Below are 19,925 nucleotides of genomic sequence, written 5' to 3' on the forward strand. Positions count from 1 at the left end.
TTTATTGCTCTTCTGTTATTCCTGCTTTTAATTTTGTCAGACCAGAACTGGGTAAAATAGATTAGGCACAGATGTACTAAAAATTCTTTTAGGTTTTAATTCCCCCTATGTAATTTAAAGTTTAAGAGATGGTTTATATTGTTTTTTGCATGGATTACATAATTCTTAACCAGAATCAGATCTTGATCCACTAAAAAAATCTACAAAATCATCCTCTAAATCTGATCTCTTCAATAGGCAGACAGATTGAAATTATGTTTCAAGTATCAACTAACATGACTAGAGTTGGAAAGTCTCCTACCTTATCTTCAAAATTCTGGTGAATTTGAAAATCAATTTAGTATAATTAAATTATTTGCTATCCAGTAAATTGGACAACTCAATAAAGTTCATCATTTTGTCTCATCTTTCAAATGACTTGGAATATTCTTGCATAATATTTCTCTCCCTCTGAGAATAACTGGACTTATATTTGTAATTTTATATTTTATTTTAAGAGCAAGTGTAACTGTATTCCTTTTCCTACACTACAGGGACCACAAGGACCCCCGGGATCCATTGGCTCAGTTGGTGGTGTTGGAGAAAAGGTGAGGAATGCAGTGATATAGACAGTTTGAAACAGCGAGAATTGAGGAATTTGACAATATTAGCTAGTATTATAAGTGCTTTTAATAGTTCTGTCTTTCTAAGTATTTTACACATAGTTATATGAACTACAGCTCATCTGCTCTAATAGTTAAATAATTAAAGAAAAAGTGATTTAGAGATATCACATTTTTGATTGACAGGTATTGTGCTGAGCAGTGGATTATTTCCTTTAATCAACACAGCCCCTACATGATGATGGCATTACTATTATTACCCACATTTTTAGGCTGAGTGAGCTGAATCGTAGAGAATTTCAGTAATTTCATTAAGGTTTTGTTATTAGAAAGGGATTAAATCAGGATCCACTCTAACCCATCTAAGTTTGACTAGACTGTGGCTCTAGTACCCTTCATTATTGAAAATAGAAGAGATTGGTAACTGACTTAAAAGCAAAAAATATGTAACTGACTTAAATGCGAGAAAAGAATCCTTCATATTATAAAAGAATTAATCATTCAGTTCATCATATTTGGAGTTATATTTTCATTACTAATACTATGACCTGTCTTTGGCACTTTTCAAAATAGTTGGCATGTGCCATAATATCTGGGCTCAGAATAGCTTATTTTTTTCATGAACATGATTTTATTTAAAATATCTGCTCTTCCTTTTCATGAAAATTTCAAAATCATCCTCTGATTTGTTATTTATGCATTCATTCTCATTTCTTAAAATAATTTTCAGGAAAATTAACATTGTTATTTGCTTTATTTAAAAAATAATTTACCAATTTTGAGGGATGAAAATTAAATTTCATATGATAAAATATTATGCAGGGAAAAAAACTTAGAAATTTCCTGAGTTTGCTTCAGTTTTGTTAATAAATATCAAAAGTATAGACTTATCCTAATCATAAAAATGATTCTGTTGTTTAGTCTCAAAAATTTTGACATAGCATATCTCATACTCATTCATTTATCTTAATCAAAGTATTTGGCCCTCAGAAAAAGAAAGGTAGTAGGTTGAGAACCTAATACTTTGGTGTTTATTTCTTCTCAACACCCACATTCTAGCATTTTGATTATAATTAATTTTATATGATTAACTATTATATAGTTTCTTAATTACTAAATTAGAAATATTTGAAAGTTATTATCTAATTCTTACTGCATAAACGGTCTAGTTTTTTTGATTGATCAACTCTTGGTTTATATTCTTAAATTTAAAGTTTCGTGTTGAAAAATGCAGATAAGTTGAGAGTGTAACTGAAAGAATCTCTTTTTTTGTTGAATTCAGTTGTCATAGAAAGAATAGCAGAAGAGAGGACTGGTGTCTAATGGTATCATAACAGTAGACTGATGAAGATGGCCCACACCTTTCCTCTTTCTTCCCTTTGCATCATCCTCTTTCGGCTCTAATACTGACCAGATAGTTGTGAGAACTAGCCTCTAATTTTAGTTTTTTGCCGATATAGCAAATTCTAAAACCATTTAATAGTCTTTTCAGCCTATTTTACTTGTTTCCTAAAGTGTTTGTGTGCAGTGGGAAAAGCTTTAAGTGCTTTAGTTGCTTCTTTTATGGTTTTATCCTCTGTGCTACCCTTGAAGATAAACATGGATGCCAGATGTTTGGATTTTTGGATAACTTATTTTCCATACTGTTTCCATTTGTTTAAAGCCTATCTGGTAATACTTGGCCAATTTTGAATCTTCACGGAATGATTCAGTCAATGAGGATAGCGTTCAACTTCTTACAATTAAAACATACCTGAATCTAAATTTGTTATACTAAAAAAACACAGTTTTATTTTTTCTCTGTTTAAAACAGTTTCTATGTGACAGCAGGATAGAAATGAAACCCTAATGTTATTTATTTCTTCATAACCTAGGGTAATATACTATTATGTGGATTACAGATATTTGACATCAACTCTGATTTGGTTTGAATTCTTCCCCGTTTCTATTTTGGAAAATTTATTCCCAGTCACTTATTCAATGAAAAAAAGAAAAGAGAAACAAAGATACTTTAGTCATGCTGCACTTTGCTTAAATAAGTTTAACTTGTTTTCCATGTAATATATATTTTCTATTGATAGATTTTGTACTTTAGTGTTTTCTTCAAAACAAGGAGACAGAACAGGATATTACCTTAAGAATGAATACATCTGTTATGACTTTAGGCATACAGAGTAATTTGCTGTCTCTTCTGAAGGGGGCTTTAATCTTAACATGGGATAAAATAGTTACATGATAAGTAATAATAAATGTATAAACTAGTACCTCCTTTATATGCCAATACTCTTAATAGAATTTATATTATTGTATTTAAATCAATTATTATTACTTAGAATAAACATAGTATAGCCTCATTGATACTAGAGATATTTAATTTGTATAATGTAGTCTTGTTACAGTGTTTTATTTCTTTCCTTGTGATTTTGTCCTATCCCCTTTCCAAAGATTTTAAATGGGACCTTTATAGATTTAATATTAATTTCATCTTAAGTAATTGCTATTTATATTGTGCACACTTATCTCTAATACTCAAAAAAGGTAATTTTCATATATATATATATTAGAGAATTTAATATTAATGCATTGCTCTCAAAATGAAGAGATTTTGTAGTAAAAATTTGTCTTTAAATTTTTTTAATCTTTTTTATTGTGGTAAAAGTCACATATTATAAAACATACTATTTTAACCATATTTAACTGTACAGTTCAGTGGCACTAAGTATGTTCACATTGTTGTGCAGCTCTCACCATCATCCATCTCCCGAATTTTTCACCTTCCTAAACTGAAACTCTGTCCCCTTTAAACACTAGGTCCCCTTACCCCCTGACCTACTCCCCTTACCCCCTGACCCTTGGCATCTACCGATGTACTTTCTGATTCTATGAATTTGACTATTCTAGGTGCCTTGTACAAGTGGAATCAAACAGTATTTGTCTGCATCTACTGTATATTGGAATGCATTTTAAGATTAATTTAATATATGTCCTACAAATAGATTGTACCTTCTTTTTTTTTCCCCTGTGCTATACAGTAGGTTCTCATTAATTATTTGTTTTATACATAGTAGTTTATATATGTCAATCCCAATCTCCCAATTTATCCCACCCCCCCTTTCCGCCATTGGTGTCCATACATTTGTTCTCCATGTCTGTGTCTCTATTACTGCTTTGCAAATAGGTTCATCTGTACTATTTTTTGACAATTATTTAATCCTGTCTCTTCACCGCCTATTATTTCCCTCATTAAAAAAAACCATAAACAAATGGAATCATTTCAGAATCTAGTTTAACTTTATAGTGGACAGGGATTAAAGGGGAACAACAGAATACACAGATTAATAAAAAACACAAAATATGCAGTTATTTCCCTTCTAGTTCTAACTCTTATGATATCACTATGAGTTAATGTGGTACATGTGAAAACATTTTGTACATAGTCAATAGATTTCCTGTATTTCCTTTTTCCCTAGCTTTATTGAGGTATAGTTGACAAATAAAAATTGCGTATTTTTGTGCCACATCTTCTTTATCCATTCATCTGATGATGGACACTTAGGTTGTTTCCATCTCCAGGCTATTGTAAATAGAGCTGCAGTGAACATTTTGGTACATGACTCTTTTTGAATTATGGTTTTCTCAGGGCATATGCCCAGTAGTGGGATTCCTGGGTCATATGGTAGTTCTATTTGTAGTTTTTTAAGGAACCTCCATACTGGCACATATATACAATGGAATATTGCTCAGCCATAAAAGGAAACGAAATTGAGCTATTTGTAATGAGGTGGATAGACCTAGAGTCTGTCATACAGAGTGAAGTCAGAAAGAGAAAGAGAAATACCGTATGCTAACACATATATATGGAATTTAAGGGGAAAAAAATGTCATGAAGAACCTAGGGGTAAGACAGGAATAAAGACACAGACCTACTAGAGAATGGACTTGAGGATATGGGGAGGGGGAAGTGTAAGCTGTGACAAAGCGAGAGAGAGGCATGGACATATATACACTACCAAATGTAAGGTAGATAGCTAGTGGGAAGCAGCTGCATAGCACAGGGAGATCAGCTCAGTGCCTTGTGACCGTCTGGAGGGCTGGGATAGGGAGGGTGGGAGGGAGGGAGACGCAGGAGGGAAGAGATATGGGAACATATATATATGTATAACTGATTCACTTTGTTATAAAGCAGAAACTAACACACCATTGTAAAGCAATTATACTCCAATAAAGCTGTAAAAAATATTGTGTATTTTTAAGGCATATAATTGATATTTCAATACATGTCACATTGTGAAATAATGCCCACACTCAAGGTAATTAACATATTCATCACCTCACAGTTACCATTTTTTGGTTGTGTGATGAGAAAACTTAAGATCTACCCTGTTAGCAAATTTCAAGCACACAATACAATATTGTTAATTATAGTCATATTGCTATATATTAGATCTCCAGAACTTATTCATCTTGAGTATCTGAAATTTTGTACACTTTAACCAACATCTCCCCATGGCCCCCACTCTCCAACCCCTGGTGACCACCATTCTACTCTCTGCTTGTGTGAGTTTGGCTATTTTAAATTTCACATCTAACTGAGGTTATGCAGTATACTATATATATTCCATATATAAAGAATTTAATATGGACATTTTACAGTTGATTTGAATGGCAAACTGCTTAAGTTTTTTTCAAAGATGTGAATAATGACTCATAAAAATATCACTTGCATATTTTTCCATCATACTGGGATAGATGAATGATTCATTGCTTTGAAAATAATGTAAATGCAATATTTTACTTGTAAAGTTTATTCAAGATAATTGGAAATATTTGCTACCTACTTGAGAAAGAAAATAATTTACACATAATAATACTAATGAATTCTTAGAAAGTACTTGATATCTTCACTCATTATGCAGATAATTCAAGAAGTTAAAATATGTGCATATTCTCAAAGAATAAGAAATTATGTACACAAAATAGTCTCTCCCCTGGAATTATGTTTATATTTAATATAATACATTTCAAACCAATTTATGAGCAGTGGATCTGTGCCAGGAATATTGGAAATAGCTGAGTTAAAAATTAAAGAAAATTCAGGCCTCACATTTTAAAAAAATTTAGAACAATTTTCACTTCAGAGTTTCTAGTACTACTGATTTTGTATAGAAACATGGTACATGAATGTATTGTATTACTTCACTTGGATGATTACTTGAACCGAATATTATGTTTGTATGCATTTCTAAGTGTGAAGAGTTAGTAACAGACTTTCATAAGGGAAGCCTACTAGGCTAGGAGGTTTATTTATTATTGCACTGAGCCATAAAATAGCCATCCACATCTATACATGGAGATCATAAAGACTACCAATATATATCCTCAAACAGAGCAGTTTTAATTAGTATCTAAGTATCTATGTGTATCTTATAAATAGTGTTTTTGTATTTATTTATAGCTCTACTTTAGACCTCTTTAGACCTCTACTAACTAAATTTTATAAGATTATCAAAATACTACGAAATTGATTATTATAGTAAAGTAAATTCATATTTTAGTAAAAAACATTTTAAATTGTTTAATCCATAAACTTAATTATAATATGAATATTGATGCAACACAAATACACAATTTTTAGGAAACATGCAAATGTCTGTTTTGTGTGGTTTGGTGGTAACTTGGGTTAATGCTCTGGGTATTAACTAACTGATGAGAATTGTAGCATCCAGCTTATCCAGTTCTATCTCCCCACTTGAGAAATAAAAGTATTAAGGTCAGTAATAGGAAAAGTTTTTTCTTTTTATCAAAGTTGTCCGCTGCCTTTTAAATAATATAATGAGTTAAGGGCTAGTTTAAAGTGTCATGGTCATCATTGAAGGAAGTTTAACAAATGTGAAACATTGTTTCTGTGCTATGATACTCTTTTGATCTCTTCTTTATAGGGTGAGCCTGGAGAAGCAGGGAACCCAGGGCCTCCTGGGGAAGCAGGCACAGGCGTAAGTGCTGGCTTATTTTCAATGTAGTGTGTTATGGATCAGATATTTCCTTCAGAGTATTTTAAACATGTAGCTTAACTACTAGCTGTGATTCAGTTCCTTTCACTTTCCAACCCGTTAAGAATCATCACAAATGCAGAGCCTTTTTGTTCAATAATTTTGCCTATCCTCTGCATATTTTGATTCACACAGAAACTGAAAAAAAAAATTACATTAGCATAAGTTAGAACATTAGAACTATAAGCTGTTTATTGCATATATCTTTGGTGGACTGTCCACAAAAGAAACCAGCAAACTCTGCTACATCGAGTAAACATTTATGAACTGTATTAGCATTACATTATTCTAATTTAGATTGGTTTAAACCGAGAGTGAATTTTACTCCCAGGAAACATTTGGCAATGTCTGGAGACGTTTTTGGTTATCACACTTGGAGGAATGGTAACTGCTGGCATCCAAGCAAAAGAGACCTGAATGCTGTTAAACATCTTGCAACGCATGAGACAATCTCCCACAGCAGCGTATTGTCTGACCTCGTATGCTAAGGTTAAGAAACTGATTTAAAGCTTGTAAGATAATCATTCTTTTTCTTACATTGTGTAGGGTCCCAAAGGAGAAAGAGGAGAGAAAGGAGAAGCTGGTCCACCTGGTGCTGCTGGGCCGCCTGGTGCTAAAGGACCATCAGGTGACGATGGCCCTAAGGGTAACCCGGTAAGTGACCTTGGTCCTCTTTAAAGTGGCTTCTATGTCAAAGCCACCTGAAGCTTTTCATAGAAAGACTAGAAATCATGAGACTTTGGCCCATAGCTGGTGAAGTTGACTTTTCATTGTTTGATGTATTCATAAGCATTCTCAAATCATTTCATTTTTTAAAAAAATTCTAACAGGAGAAGAGAGATATTCTCATATGGTTTTACCATGATTTTTACCTCTTAAATTTCAGAATATCATGACTTTATAATAATTTTTCATTTATTTCCTTTCCTTTAAAAACATTATTTTAGGGTCCTGTTGGTTTTCCTGGAGATCCTGGTCCCCCTGGGGAACCTGGCCCTGCAGTAAGTATCATAGAAAAACAAAGGAATTATTTTGCTGGGGATTGTTCCCAGTTAATAATTAAAGAAAAGTCTTAATTACTTCAGTGGATCCCCAAAAACAGCAATAAAAGGAAGATGTAAACTGTAATCACAACTACCAGAATAAAAATTCATATATTTGGACACTATCAGACTTGTGTTGCATGATTATTATTATCTCTTCATTGGGTTAGTTTTCCAGACTTTGTTGAGTTGTACATACTAATTAACTGAGTAGCCGCATTACTATCATTTCAAAGTTACAAGATTTTTGCTTTTACCTCAGTCCATTCTAAAATGAAAATTCTATCTCAAACTGCACCATATTTGTTCATGGTTAAAGGATGCACTGTCTTTCTATACTAATTACATCCTCCCCTTTCCTTATATTAAGAACATACTATATTTTAAATTTGATATCATAGCAATTTCATACATTTTATGGAAAGAGAGATACCATAATCCTTAAAAAAACCAACTGAAATAATATAATAATACTTTTATTTGTATGTCTGGTTAATAATTTTTCTTAAGGACTAAGATGATACATCATATCTTTTTTTTTCTGATAAAAGTTAATTAATAGTGAGAAATACTGGGTTCATTTTCTATTGCCCATTATAGGGTCAGGATGGTGTTGGTGGTGACAAGGGTGAAGATGGAGATCCTGGACAACCGGTAAGTAAGCACACTATTTTTATTCAATCTTTGCATAGTCTCAAGATATTTTAAATAAATAATCAGAAATAATTATACTTCCAAATGCATAGCTATGTGTGTACACATTCAGGTATATTTGAATTCCAGTTTAAAGTCAGTCTTACATGGAACATTTCTTACTTGATGTGATTTAAGAAATATAAGCAAAGCCTTCATTATAAAAACTGTAGTCCTATCATACTAGTGATTTTGTCATATTATATTACATTGAACTATCTCTCCAACTGTGTTAAGTGGAAAGTCATTTTAAAAACACAAATAAGAATTAAATGAAGAAAACTAGGTTATCAGCCTATTATTAGCATGAATTACTTCAATTACTAACCAGAATGAACTCAGCATTTTTGCACTCATTTTTTATTTTTAATTTGGGAAATGCAGTAGGGGGCTTTGACTACATAAGGTTATTTAGAGAGGAAGTAAAGGAGGGCACTAACTTAAGTAGGAGTCAAAGGCAAACTGCACTCTTAACATAACTTTGTCTCTAGAGCCATACCCACTGGATACTTGGAGTCAAAGAGATACAGACTTATTCTGTGTAGATAAGACTTGTGGGTCATATCCCAGCATGTTGCGTGCTCCTTGGAATAAAAATGCTAGTGTTGCACAAGATGAAATTTGAGGTAATAGATTTATGGTTCACAGTTGTATGTGATATACATAGAATTATTAACCATATAATTCTATTAATTAGTACATCTATTGGATGCTTGTCAGATATAAATTAGCACTTAAAAAAGAACAGTTTTAAATAGAAGGAATTCGATTCACTTTTTTTCCAGCTGTGAAGAAGTTTTCCATATGAATTTACCAGCTCAAATTATAGATATCTGGAGGAAGTTTAGGTATCTGAAATAGGGCTAAGATTTTCCAGGAAAGATAGATGTGGAGAAATGAAGAAAGCAGGTTGGCTTAAGTCCAGAGTTTGAACAGTGCTGGGAGCCATAAAATAATACCCAATTGCTTAAAAGGTATTTTTCACATTTTTTAGGGTCCTCCTGGCCCATCTGGTGAGGCTGGCCCACCAGGTCCTCCTGGAAAGAGAGTAAGTTTTTTAAATTCTTTATTTGAAACACCTACTCATTATCCATTGTGTGTATAAATTTATATTATATTTGTAAGCTGTAGGCAGCGCATTATAATGGTGCTGAAAAACATATGTCCTAGAGAGTGATTTCTTAAATTTGTCAAAATACTTATTAAAGTAGAATCCAATTTAATTGACAGGTTTAATCTGTCACAATGAAAAATAGTTTCCCACTTCTCTGTGCTTAGATCTCCTCTGTACAAATGCCATAGGCTCTTATAAAAGACTCTACTGATACCCTGAATTTCAGCTCATGGTATCCTACAGGGAGATGAGTTGTCCAAACTCCAGTGCTTGTTGAAAATGTTATAGAAACTTGAATACAGTATCAGTAGAATGAGCTCAGGAATCAGCATATAATGTTAGATTGCTTTACACTGTCAAACAACTCTGATAGGATTTTAAGAAAGAGGTATAGTAAAATATAAAGGTCTTGTTCAAAATATTGGCTACAGTGGACCCTAGGAGATTTGCTTTACTGCCTTTTTCCCACTATTATACTGTTTTTATAATAAAACAATCCTGTTGACCTGCCTCTTGCAGCACTTCTATTAATACACAGTGTTCTCCTGAACCTCCTTTAGTCTATTTTCCAACCTATCCATGAACAACATATTTGGTGAACATTAAAATATATTTCTTAGGCTCATTTCCTCTTCAGTAATCCAAAGACACAGAGCAATTGGGGCCACTCTGGTTTTCTAATGGTAGCTTTATCTTAGGAGAATTTTCACACTACACATCTTCCTATACACAGAGTGTGACAGGTTTTAATTCTGTCTCTCAGGACATAAATTGAGTCAACATTTACAAGCAAACATTTCTCTTTACTGGAAATGAACTTAGTTTATAGTAAATATTTTCTCTGAATACAATTTTCTTCTCACTGACCCAAGTGCCTTTTTTACCTTTCTCCTCCTCTTTCTCATTATTATTATTATTATTATTATTATTATTATTATTATTATTATTATTATTTTGTTTGTTTTCTTTTTGTCAGCAGCCCAAAAGCATAATCTTGATAGAAAAAGAAATATATCCCAAAACAACCATTGGGCTGTTATTCTTAGAAAGTAATTACAAAGTGTAACATGATGTTGAGCTCTGTTGCCTGTTTTTGCCTATCGTCTGAATGTTCTTAAAAATTTCCAAATGGATGAATATCTGTTCTATTACTTCAGACCTTTCAGAAGAATACTTATATAAAATATCTTTGAAAATTGGTAGAAATCTTTCCTGAGAAAACATGAAATCATTTTTTTCTTTCTCCCAGTCAAATGATGGAAGGTTATTTAATGCAGTGGTTAATAAGTCAGTGAAGTCACACTACCTGACTTTTAACCCAGCTCTACCATTTATTACCTGTATTTCCTTAGGCAAGTTACTTATATTGCTTCTCAGGGAGGGCCTACTATACCTAGGATTTATAAGATAACTCATAAAGAACAAAAATAATATGTATTAACATAATAATGTTAGTGTGTTAGCCTTTAGTTATGAAACAGTTATTGAATAGTTATAATAAGCACAAAATTATCTTATATAGGTATAGGTTATTATGCTTTTGATGCAGAGGGAATTAAACCTTCCTTCAAATTATAACTACTGGAAAAGGAGGGACTATATAAAAATATATTTTGAATATTTTATTAACATCCATTGGCAGCTTCTCAGCTTATTCCATTATCCAAAGCAAATTCTCAGCAAGTGCTATATAGTTCAGTTTTATTTTAAAATATGTCAAAACAGATTGTTCACTTACAATCTTTGATAAGTTCAACTAAGTACCATTTGCTATGTGGAATGTATTCTTTTAATATGTGACAGAGTTAGGGAATGAATTAATTTCTTTAGCGAGACAGTGGTGGATCATGTGGCTTACTCATTTTGAAAACTGAATGATTTTGAAATTTAAAAAAAGTAAATAAATATAAACAATTTACTAGCATCAAACAGTAGAAAAATATCAACAAAAGGCATGAAAAGGTGTTTTACACAAATGTTCCACAAACACGTAAAAGGATGTGTAGAAGTTAGGGAAACGTGTGTTAAAAATGACATAGAGATGCCACTTACATCTATAAATTGATGAAAATTTAAGTCTGACAAACCAAATGTTGGAAACGATGTTTTTCAAAAAGAAAATAATGGGGATTATCATAAACAGCTATTGTGAGCTAACTGGTACAACTGCTTTAGGAATTGTTCATTATTACCTAGCAGAATTTAACAATGAACTTTCCCTACTATCTCATAATTCCATTCCTAGGTACATGCTCTGGATGATATCTTATACATCTTTACCAAGATACACATATAGAAAAAATAAGTGTACTGAGATAGGCATAAACTGAAATTTTGTATGGCAATGAAAATATTGTATTGCAGATGTGTGAATCAACAAAGATGAATCTCAAACACCTGATGTTAAGAAAATATATGTAGTGTTGAGCTGGAGAAGATATATAATCTCATTTATATAATATGTAAAAAATAAAAACATGTCGTCTAGCATTCAAACATAAGTGGTAAAAGTGATTAAATAAATGAAGGCAATGATTCATTAAATTCAGAATGGTAGTTATTTCTCTGGGAGAAAGAGGGTTACAGTAGTTGCAAGTGACATGTAGGAAATTATACATTTTTAGGCTGAGACTCTTAGATATTAAAGTAATTAACTGATACATTCCCTGTATCATCCTTTTCATTATTAGAAAATTCTATAGTGGAGTGCTGCCTTTCTGATTTTTGATGAGATTAGTTAAAAATAATCTCATCAAAAATTTTAGAGATGTTCTAGCCTCCCATTTTAAAAAACAATTTTTACGAATATAATACGCTATTTTTATTCTGCTCTAGTCATTTTGAAACAAAATTAGAAGACTTTGTATCTATGAATTTTTAATGATATGAGATTGTGATGACTATGCATTGCTTATAAAGCTATTTACATCCATTTTGATTTAGCAGAAGAATCAACCTTAGGTCAGCCCAACTGAACAGTATTATGCAAGTTTTCTTCTTTTAAAATGTGACATCATTAAATCTAACCTGAACGATATTTAACGTAATGTGTTAAATTGTGTTCTGTATTAGGATTGGATAGATTGGCAGGTTTAATTGGCTTTCTCTGTTTTACACAATAATCTTTTTTCTTTAGCAGAGTAAAGTATATTTTAATGCTGTAAAGATTAGTGTCAACAATCTTATTACTGAAATTATAATTTGCTCTGATTTAACAGTAGCAATTAATGCTTTCATTCTTTTGAATTACAACCAACCAAACTAGTCAAGAGTTCTACCGTAACCTAAAAAAAAAAAAAAAAAAAAGATGGCTAAGATGAAAAAATAGAAATACAGATTATTTACTTAGGTCTTTCTCAGCCTGTAAACTGACACTCTTCATAGCTAACTATCAGCACAAACTAGCCCGAATTTGATTCTAATGCTGTTGCATTAGAATCAAATAGACCTGGTTTCAAATTCTTGCTTTGCTACTTATAAATACAACTTAGAATAAGTTAATTTCTTTGAGTCTCAGTTTTCTCATTTATAAAGTAGGCAAAATAACTAATATTCCATGCTGGAGTGAAGACTAAATTAATAAAATGTATATTTAAACCACTACATCTAATATATGGATTTATCAAGAGTTCAAAGAGTGGATGCTCTTCTTAAGGAGTTAAATACAGGTTTTGAATTATGCCATCATTTATAAACAAAACAAACATATTAAATAAAATATACAGATAAGATAAAGACGTTTTCTTCTAATTTTTGAGTTATATAAATTGAGATGAAAGTTTATTAGCAGTAAATTCATAGTAACTTCATAATTAATTGTATTTTTGAAGTATAGAATACTGTGATTCTGTTGAGATGGATACAAATTTGTATTATTTATTTGGTGTAAGTTGATGTAAAATCATGTAGCATTAACTGTAAAGGAATTTCCTATGAGAACTGTTGCCAAAAAAAAGAGCATTAAATTCATGATGACTGCATATAATTTTAATAAAATGGATTTGCCAAGCAACAGGGATTTAGAACTAGTTTGAGAGATAATAATGTGATTAAAATGAGTTAGAAGGAAGTACTTGGGAACTTTACTGTATGTCTGTGAGGTCACTTTGTTTATGCACTGGGTGAACACAAAGCTCCTGAGCGTAAAGTGATATGATGCAGAGTGAATTTTGTGAATTGTAGCTGATGAGGAGAATTCTGTCTTCACCAACCTTTGCATTCAGCCAATAGGCAGCAATGTCTTTGATGCAGGAATCAATTTAATATCACCCTTGTGGAAACAGCAAAAAACATTCCTATACAATAATTATAATATCTAATCTACACACTTATGACTTAATTGAATACAGAATTGCCTTACCATTTATTTCCCTTTAGTTCATCTAGAAAGCATAATTTTAAGTAAGCTTTGTATGTATTTTGTGGAAATTAACATTTCTTTTATCCTTTGTTTTGCTACATTGGAACAACAGAAAAGGACCAATAACAATTTTGCTATAGCAGAAGTAGCAATGAATAGAAATGTATTTTTCCTTGAGTGACTCTTACAAATAAATGATAATAAACCCCCCCAATAGAATATTGGCCAGAATGTTGCAAGTGGCAGTGATACTGAGAAACAACATTCTAACAGTTATTGAACAAGTAGGGAAATTAAGTTGACATTTGTAGTACATGTACATTCTCTCATGCATTTTAATACTTGAGAATAAATGTATATTTCCTTGAGGCACTAGAAGATTGTACAGTTTATATCAGTAAGCCATGGAATTTTAATACTCGGGTTATCATAGCAGTTTGAAACCAAGAACTAGTTCAAAGCCCTTTTACTGAAAAAAAAAATCTAGAGATTATTTAAAAAAAGATTTAAAAAATCTTAAAAAAAGATTTAAACCTAACCTGAAGCTGCATATATTAAATGGAATTTTAAGGAGTCCCATCTCATTTGTCAAAAGAAAATTTACAATAAAAATTAAAACAATAACTAATATTATTAAGTAATAGAAATACAAAGGAAGCTTTAACCTACTATATATGCCCATATATACCATATATGTATTCTTTCCATCCCTATGCCTTTATGCATGAATGTGGGTGGTCAGATTAGAAGGAAACATCCCTCCCATATCTACCCACACTAAGATTAAGATCAGATATTAGGTTCTTAGGAAAGCTTTCCCTACTGCCTAACTAGATCAGTGTACCTATTTTGTACACCTACTTCATCTTTGTGTGTTTTACAATGTACTGTATTTGTTAATTTTGTTGTCTGCCTTCATAACTAAACTTTGTGAACTCCTTAGGGTTTCACTTTTTTTTTTTTTTTTTGTATTCTCCATGCACAGCACATTTCTGGCATATAAGGAAGACTTAACTATTTGCAACATGTATGGAAGAATGGGTAAATTGTAGAATAATATTATAAAATGTGAATAGTGGAGAGAGGATTATACTGTGTATTTTATATAAAGTATATTTCTCATAGCAAGGAAAATCTCATGTAACGGTGATTACTGGTGGAAACTTAACCAAGGCTTATTTTATTTTCATGTTTTACAAGGCATTTTCCAATCAGAACACTCATTACTTCATGATAGTACAGGAAGTAATTCACTATATTAAGTCCTTGCCTCTCTGCTTATGCAGATATATGAGAAAGAAATGACTAAAACAAGAATTTGTCCATAGGCATTGTTTAGTTTTTTTTAAAGGGAACTTCCTATTCTCTTAAAAAAAAGTGTGTCACCTGTTTTCATCCTGTTTTTCTTAAAAAAATCTGTGCCATCTGGAAAAAATATAAGGAATAAATGAAAATGGGAAAAATGAGATAAAGAACAGAGTAAAACCATTTAATGTGGATTTCCAGCATGATAAACATCAGGCATTCATTCAAAGAGGGAAGAAATCCTTTGGAGATGAAGAAACTTTTTATTGAATCACAATTTTGTGGCCATGTTATAGTTTACTTGTGTTTAATTCTCTAGGCTTTTCAAACTCAGATTTTCTTTTCTCCCTTGCAGTAAAAGCAATATTTTTGTTACATTTTAGACAGCTGATGACTTGCTTTTCCTAAAGCTAGATATTTATAAATTTTCTCTACAATAAAGTTCATATGTGTAATTGCAATCTTGAAGTTAATACCCCATACCTTTATGTCATTCGTTTATGGAAAAATCTTCATAGAATAAAGAAAAGCCCATTATTCAGTTGAATGTCATAATTTCTATTCCCCAAATTATAGTCATTATGGCTGTTTTATCCAGTTTGAATAGGAATACTTCAACCATCACACCAAAAATGTATTTTTTATACATTACAAAATAATCACCACAATAAGTATAGTTACCATCTGCACACCAAAAATGACTCAACTCTTTAACACTAAGAAATATTTGAAGCTTGTGCTTCTCTACAGAAATCCTCTTGCATAAATAGTATGAAATTCAAAAGATACACTTAAGTTTTAATGCCTATATTATTGTTAACAAATTGTTGCTGCCTCAAGAGACTGCTTACAGGATTTATGCACTTCTTATCTTAGGGTCGAGGCACAATGAATGCCTAATAATATATGAAGTTATAGTGATGATATTGAGAAAATAATTACTAATGATATATTCATTGACTCTCTCAGAGATAAATGAGTTCACAGAACTCTGAGTTTGATGAAGTGCCTGATACCCATTTCAAATGTGGATTTAAAAGACCATATGAAAGACTAACATGTATCCACCATTAGAATATTAATATAGCATCTGAAAGAGAAAGTCATCCTGTCTCACCTTATTTTCACCAATTAACACTGTTTCTGCTACTCTCCCCAAATTCCAACCTCAATCTCAGTTGATGATTTTGAGCACAATTCATAACAAAAATTGAAGTAAACAAATGGAAAACAAGAGAGTCTGGGGAAAAATGAAATACAATTTCCTAGAAATCATTAAGTTTCTTTTTTAAACTTTCTATACTTATGTCTGAACTTGTGTAGAAATTTTCAGCACAGTTAAGATTCAGATTGAATCTTAATGTTTGTTAAGTAATAATAAAAATCAATTAAGTAATGAAATGAAATAAATATTTTATAATACAATTATAAATTTTTTATGTCTTAGAATGCATTTATTATATATATTGTGTAGCCCACCACAGTAAGACGCCAAAAGCACTCTTATTGTATTGGACTATCAAACAAAGTGCCCTGCTTGTGTTGATCTGAGACGCCATAAGTGAAAATATCAATGACCTAGTATAATGAGTAGGAACAAAATTTAGACACAGTGGGAATTATAGCATATTTCTAGCTTGAAAAGTAGTTGTTTTCTTTGATACCTTGAATATTATATGTTATGTAATGTAAATGATTCCTTTCTACATGTTTATTACAAAGATTAGAAATGTCAAGTTTTATATTTCACAAATGACTAAGAGAATGTAAGAAGGAAATTTGAATGTCAGATTTCAAGATCTGACTATATATTATGGGATCGTTTAGCTGACTTTCAATTTTCTAGTTAAAACAAGTAGTTTCATACATGGAGTTCATATTTTTCAGGTGTTATAAACAGGATGTATGGAAAAAAGTAAGTTGTTGACATGGTGTCTATAAATGTATTTTGAAAGTCAGTTTTGTTTGACCTGACTCTTAGGTTGCCAACATGGTGAAAAGTATTGGTAAAATAATAGAATTTATATAGAATAACAATATCTAATAATTTTAGTAACAATAATAAAATAACTAACATTTGTAGTGTTCTTTATGTCTCAGGTATTTTTATACACCATTTACATTTACCAACTCATTGAATTCTCATGATGATACTGGGAGATAGCTACTGTTATAATCCACATTTTGCAGAGAAGTAAACTGAATCACTCACAGGGTGTGTAACTTGCCAAAGATCACAAAGCTTATTGATGGCAGAGCCAGAATTTGAATCCAGGAAGTCTGAATCCTGGCTTTAGGCTCTTAAGCTTCAGATTCCATTCCTGTATTTGATACTGATCTACTGGAAGTTCACAAAATACTTTTTCATGTGTTACATTATTTAAATTTAACAACAATTCTATAGCAAGAGAATTCTTATTAATAACATTTTATGGATGAAAGAACTGGTTCAAAAATACTAATAATTAATTATTTATTAATCATTAATTATTTATTTAGCTAAATTAATCATTATTTATTTAGCTAAAAATAAAGAGAAATAGGGAGACAGATACCTCACAAAGATGGGGAAAAAAATATATATATATATACAAAGAGCAGTATTATGAAAAGCTTTAAATATATATAAATTATATATAATTTATATATAATAATTAGCATTTCTCCATAGCAATTCATGCAGATATACAAAAGTTATGCAAATACCAGAATATCTTCTTAAGTTTTTGAATGACATATGGAGTATGAAGATTTTTTTCCTGTTTTTTCTCTAATACTAGGTTTTAAAAAGTCATACGATTTTTTATACCACTTATGTGAATTACATAGTTCCAGAGAATGAAAATATAATATCTGTTGACCAACAAGATTTTAAATTTTGTACTTTTCCAGTTTGAACATGATCTTATGAAAATGTATAATGTATGGATCTTCTAAGATTAAGAAAGGAGCCAATCTTAAAAACACATATAATGATGGAAGTGAAATCTGAAACCTTCAATTACTTCCTAATTATACAACAAAATAAATGATATCTGAGTATTTAACACACTAAGGGTGACTAAATCATCAGCATTTCTTTAAAATTTTTATCTTTATTGTTTCCTTACATTGATATGATGTGATTATCTGTATTCTGCTCAATCTGTGCTTCATTTGTTTTTAATATTCTAACTAAAATTTGTACATAAAAAGAGTTTTGCGTTTTCTCAGTGTTTTAAACTAAATTGCTATAGAAATTCACAATTTATTAGACTCTGTTACAAATTAAACTGGGGTATTTGTAAATAAATCTTCAGTTGCATTACTTTTATATGTTATATATATATTTTAAATGCAATTTTATGTTTATAGGGTCCTCCTGGAGCTGCAGGTGCAGAGGGAAGACAGGGTGAAAAAGGTGCTAAGGTAAAATATACATTACAGGTATTATGCTTGAAAAACTCAACGTGTACGCTGGACAACATCTATTTCAGTACTTTTAATAAAATAATAAAATGTCTTTTTTCATTATTAATGCATTCACATATTTTATTTTCTAACAGGGAGAAGCAGGAGCTGAAGGTCCTTCAGGAAAAACTGGCCCAGTTGGTCCTCAGGGACCTGCCGGAAAGCCTGGTCCAGAGGGTCTTCGGGGCATCCCTGGCCCTGTGGTGAGCATCTGTGCTGAAAGATGTCATTTTGAAAATAATGTCTTATTTCTAAGAAAAATTATGAATGAAAATATTTATGTCAGCATTATTTTATAAATTGTGTGCAGTAAATATTATGTAATAAAGTCAGAGACCCTTAGAATATTTAAGTATGTCATTTATTTAATAAGTTCATGGTGAAATTCTAACTTCTAAAGGTAGAATAGAAAACTAAACCCTGAGATCTCAAAGACGTATAATTTTTATACACACATCCATCCATCCATGTGTGTGTATGTATGTGCATGTAGACACATACACAGAAAGTAAAAAGACTCAAAAATTGCTTACAATATTTGTAGATGTCCTCCACATGATGGAATTCATAGGTGATGTTTGATTTCTTTCTTTTTCGTATTACCAAAATTAAAATAAAGAAAAAAATGTCTGCTTTTGTTAATTAAAAAAATCAATCGTGTTTCTTCTTCCTTAGGGAGAACAAGGTCTCCCTGGAGCTGCAGGCCAAGATGGGCCACCTGGTCCTATGGTGAGTAGCACCTTTTTCTGCTGTTTAGAATTCCAGAAATGAAATTATTTATAATCTAGAATTCCTGAAATTTTGTCTTATAAATTGGTTTATATTCTGCACAGTATTCAAGGAAGCGTATTACTCAGACCTAAAAAGAGAAAAGTAATCCTAACTGATAAGTTATTTGGAAAATATGCCCTTGATCAGAAGATCTTTCCTTTCTTATGTCCAATGGATGAATAAAAAAATTTCCATTCTGAATAAAATGCCACTAATGGCCCAGACAGTTCTTTTCCAAATGTGGACAGTTCCCTCAAATGCATGCAATTACACTTAGTTTCCTGGCACTTCATTTAAAAGAATAACATTGGCACAGGCATACAGTGATTTTTTCACCAAATAAATTTGAGTCATATGGGCTGAAAGATAAAGGATTTACCCCCGTGAATGAAGAGAGGTATAATTGTTATAAAACCAAAGCTTGGTTACTCTCATAAACTGTGTATGCAAACAACACACTTGAGCAATGCAATAAAGCATTTAGTTGACCAGCATATGGTTCATAGATAGAGTTTATTATAGGAGCCAAGGCTATTC

General features: G+C 31.4%; 1 protein-coding gene across 4 annotated transcripts in view; it reads left to right on the forward strand.

The window, feature by feature from the left end:
- Nucleotides 1–19,925, forward strand: part of COL11A1 (collagen type XI alpha 1 chain) — a gene marked incomplete at its 5' end in the record, with an annotated part of 194,942 nt that overhangs the window by 156,652 nt on the left and 18,365 nt on the right. For all 4 annotated transcript variants that reach the window (XM_082652321.1, XM_082652323.1, XM_082652320.1 and 1 more), the window contains 9 exons: nt 534–587; nt 6,542–6,595; nt 7,199–7,306; nt 7,600–7,653; nt 8,296–8,349; nt 9,383–9,436; nt 18,522–18,575; nt 18,713–18,820; nt 19,293–19,346. In XM_082652321.1, coding sequence (XP_082508447.1) covers nt 534–587; nt 6,542–6,595; nt 7,199–7,306; nt 7,600–7,653; nt 8,296–8,349; nt 9,383–9,436; nt 18,522–18,575; nt 18,713–18,820; nt 19,293–19,346 — 594 coding nt within the window. The remainder of the gene's footprint in view (nt 1–533; nt 588–6,541; nt 6,596–7,198; nt 7,307–7,599; nt 7,654–8,295; nt 8,350–9,382; nt 9,437–18,521; nt 18,576–18,712; nt 18,821–19,292; nt 19,347–19,925) is intronic.

This window comes from Grampus griseus, assembly GCF_964374135.1.
Source record: "Grampus griseus genome assembly, chromosome: 1".
NCBI lineage: Eukaryota > Metazoa > Chordata > Mammalia > Artiodactyla > Delphinidae > Grampus > Grampus griseus.